Below are 4,317 nucleotides of genomic sequence, written 5' to 3'. Positions count from 1 at the left end.
CTCTCTGCCTCTCTATCTCACTGTCCCCATCTCCTGCACACATACAGACATGAATCCACATACTTGTTCTCCCACCCCAACACATGCATATATGCATGTGCCCAGCGAATTTTCTTCACGGATTCCCTAATGCTCACATGCGGGCCCCAAATTTAAAAATTATGTTCAGAAACAATCATTTTCCAGAAAGCAAAAATTTTTTCCTTTAGTTTTGTCATAATGTTTCTTAACTCTCGTGGCTTAAGTGTGTTTCCACTTAGCAACTGAAGAAAACAACAAAATAGAAATATTTTATTAGCATGTGTCCCTCATGGTCCCACCAGGGAGAACATCCCCTTGCCACACAGATGAGGATAAACTCTGCATGGTCTGATTCAGTTGGACACTGTTCCATTTGATCAAAACTGGACTGTGGTGCTGGGATCACTCATCTGACCCTGATTTTGTTGTTCTTGTTGATCGTGTGTGTGTGTGTGTGTGTGTGTGTGTGTGTCACTGTTCATGCTTTGTGTCTTACCTCAAGATCTGATTAACCTCTGCAGTCTTCCATGAATTTATAATTTGATACCTTTAATTTCTGCTGTACCATTTCTCCTCTCAACAATTTAACTTAAAAAAAAATACTAGGGAAGGAGCAAGTACATTTTAAAGACAGCCTTCACTTTACAAAGTTATTGACTAATGCCCTTCAAATTTTAGTTTGTTAACAGTGTATTCAAAATACTATTTTCTTTATAAAAGTCAAGTGCACTCTGTATTGCAAATATAACAACTCCCTTCTATAGCTTTTGTGTGTTGATGTCTCTTCATATGTGTTAAAGAAATGAATCCTCACAGCAGGCTGGTTAATAAGTACACCAGGGACAGTGGTTGAAGCGCACGTGACAACTGCGTTCATTCATGGGGGAAGATAGCCTTCTGGGTTCCGGATAGTGGCCTGCTGTGGTGGTCTTTTCTGATCTCTGGTGCTAATACTGCGTGGTCCTTTTGCTGTCCCCAGATGTTGATGAATGTCTGGAGCACAATGTGCGCTGTGGGCCGAATCGCATGTGTTTCAACATGAGAGGAAGCTACCAGTGCATTGACACGCCCTGCCCTCCCAACTACCAACGGGACGCTGTCTTAGGGTATGTGCTGCCTGCTCATCCCAGACATGTTTCTGAAAATCCTTTACTCTCTCCCTGATCATCCTCAACCCCGTCTGAGTCATGTTTAACTCATAGGAAGTCAGTGGTGCCAAAGGGATGCGGGGTTTCAGTGTGTTCTGCCTCAATAAATGGGCAAGAAATGCGCTCATCCCACAGCAGCCACAAGTGAGGCAGTCACTTTGGCTGCCAAGGTTTCCAGAGTCGCTTCCCAGCAGAGTCACCAGGTGCCATCTGAAATTGGACCTCTGCAGCGCATGTGTCATTGGGTGATGGAATCTGCCTTTCTCTGAAGTTTTGTGGTTCTCATTTGTGCTGTCTTGGGACTGTAAGTGCTGTCAGCCTGTAGACAACCAAGAGGACCCTTTTCTGCCCTCGGGGTGACTCACCACACTGGGAGAGGATGCAGACGAGCAAGGGTGTGTCAGTAGTCTGCCCACTGGTGGTGTCTTGCTTAAATTTCCTGCTGTCTGAAACAGTATTTTCTGGGCTGTGAATAAACTCTTCTCTTCCTCCCTACCCTTTCAGAAGGGTTCTGACCTGTCCAGATTCCAAGGGGACAGATGCTTGAGAGCAGTGATAGTGTTCCTCCCCATTAGTCCCTGCCAATACCCAGGAGTTTCTGACACCAAGCACTCAGTGGCGCTCCCACTCTATTTTCCTCTTGGTGATGCCCACCAAGGTACCATAATGTGGCCAGTGTGAGTTGCTCAGCAGCCTCCGAAGGCCATTTGTTATGGGAATAAGAAAAGGAAGGAGAAAATTTAAAATATGAACTTGTGAAATATCTAAACGTACTATGCCCAAGGAATCCATATATCCTGAAATGGTCTTCTATGCATTTTTTTCCTCTTGATTTCTGGGAAATAATTCAAAAAGCAGTTGATGTGAGCTCTGGAAAAGGAAAACATAGGTTTTAATCTAAAATAATACAGCAGATAACTGCAGCTGAAGGAAGTCCCCCGTGGGACTCATAACTGATCTTTTATTACTTTTAGAAATACAAGACAAATACCAATATATCCCATTATAGCTTTCAAACAGTATTAGATGTCTTAATTTTAAAATGTATCCCTGTCTTTTAAAAGTGCATTTTTCAATATATTTAGAGACATTTATATTTCTAAAACTGATTTTTCATTTTCTTGAGGGGGAGGATGTAGCTCAGTGGTAGAGTATGCACTTATCCTAAGCCAGGCCCTGGTTTAATCTCAAGAAAAGAAAGAAACTACTCTTACAGTGTTCGTGCTTACTTCAAGAGCTCAAATAGTTCTGAATTTAATGGAGCAAAGACATAGACACACTTATGCTCTTAGCCATCTGCCATCTGGTTTGAGTTAATGATGTAAAACATGGGGTGAGTCTCGTTGCTCTTGCAGTCAGACTGTCTCCTCCACATAAATATGCCTAAAAGTTGTCGTGGATCATGACCACCTGCACCATGCATTCTCCTGCCTCCAAGCTATATAATTACGTACATTTCATGTGTTTACTTTCCTAGGTTCTGCCTCAAGAACTGTCCACCCAATGATTTGGAATGTGCCTTGAGCCCATATGCTTTGGAATATAAACTTGTCTCCCTCCCATTTGGAATAGCTGCCAATCAAGATCTAATCCGGCTGGTTGCATACACGCAGGATGGAGTGATGCACCCCAGGACAACTTTCCTCATGGTTGAAGAGGAGCAGACTGTTCCTTTTGCCTTACGGGATGAAAACCTGAAAGGAGTAGTGTACACTACACGGCCACTTCGAGAGCCAGAGACCTACCGAATGAGAGTTCGAGCCTTATCCTACAGTGCCAGTGGTTCCATTGAATATCAGACCACTTTCATAGTTTATATAGCTGTGTCCGCCTATCCATACTGAGATGTTCTCCAAAGCCTCTCTGACATGTTTAAACAGCCTTGATCATACAGTCAAGTTCCTTCTTGGTTACTATCTCTTGAACAGTTGCAATCTTGGCAACGTGAAAATGGTGCTATACTCTACTCTATGCTTCTTAGTACTGTTGAGTTAGTGTTATGATCCCATTGTGGACACAGGAAGGTCTAGAGAACTCCTTTATTTTATTTATTACACTGGAGCAGTTACTTCCCAAAGATTATTCCGAATGTCTAACAAGACATATCAGTAATGTTTTATAATAGTGCCATAGCTAAGATCATTTTCCTGAAAATAAAACAAAAAACAATTAATGCAAAGTCAAGTAGGTTTTTGAGCATTTGATAAATTTTAGAATATTAAAATTAGTTGCTTTGTTTATCAATGAAAGCTTATAAAATAATTTAGGAAGTTTTTTTAAGCATTGATACTTTGTAATAAGACTTACACAGCTATTTTCTTTTTAAGGGAAAAAGAAATACCATTGTTTTGGAAACATGATACAGCTACTCAGTCTGTATGTTTCCCAATGGTGCTCATGTTGACTAAATATTCAAACCAAGGGTAATCTTATTAGTGATTCTGTGAAATCATCTGAACCACCACTGACAAAAACAGAAATGATTTTCTCCAAAGATGCGTTCTGTGGCATGGATCTCAGCACTCACACTTACATGATATAACCTTCTACTCAGTTAGCTCCATAACTCTTATAGTTCATAATTTTTAAAGATTTTTTATCTTTCATGGAAAACAATTCTTTAAAACAGTAATAGGATAGGTTTCTTTGTGATTTAAAAAAATCTCAGATATTCAAATTAACTTGTTAATAAACGTCAATACACTGTGCATGGTGGTAACAGACTCTGTAAGCAATTGTCAAGATGTATTCTATTTTTATGAAGTGTATATATATTACCTTAGTATGTATTTTCTATATTAATATCTTCATGAACTCTTGTAAAGTTATTTTATAAAAAATTCCAGTATTACAATAAAATCAACCTTAATAAAATTTTCACATTCTTTTTCTTAAGCTTTTTAAGGATTTAAAATGTCTTTCTTTACCATTATCATAGTTATTAAAGGTTAAAGTCTATCTTGGTTACTTTTCTCATTGCTAAGACAAAATATTCGACACCCAAAATTAAGGAAGGAAGGTTCATTGAGCTCACAGTTTGTGGAGGTTTCAGTCCATAATCAGCTGGCTCCAAGGCAGAGTAGCATATGAAAGAGAGCAACAGTTCTCAGTGGCAGAAAACAGCAAAAACTTGTTTCCAAGCAAGAGG

General features: G+C 39.7%; 1 protein-coding gene across 1 annotated transcript in view; it reads left to right on the top strand.

Annotated features, from left to right (window-relative positions):
• Positions 1-4,027, top strand: part of Hmcn1 (hemicentin 1) — a 474,287-nt gene extending 470,260 nt beyond the window's left edge. The window contains exons 104-105 of the mRNA XM_023704108.1: positions 1,001-1,127; positions 2,647-4,027. Of these exons, the coding sequence (XP_023559876.1) occupies positions 1,001-1,127; positions 2,647-3,013 (494 nt within the window). The 3' untranslated portion in view covers positions 3,014-4,027. The remainder of the gene's footprint in view (positions 1-1,000; positions 1,128-2,646) is intronic.
• Positions 4,028-4,317: the final 290 nt, after the last annotated feature.

Source organism: Octodon degus, unplaced genomic scaffold (assembly GCF_000260255.1).
Source record: "Octodon degus isolate 3935 unplaced genomic scaffold, OctDeg1.0 scaffold00188, whole genome shotgun sequence".
NCBI lineage: Eukaryota > Metazoa > Chordata > Mammalia > Rodentia > Octodontidae > Octodon > Octodon degus.
This window is presented reverse-complemented; position numbering and strand designations above follow the sequence as displayed.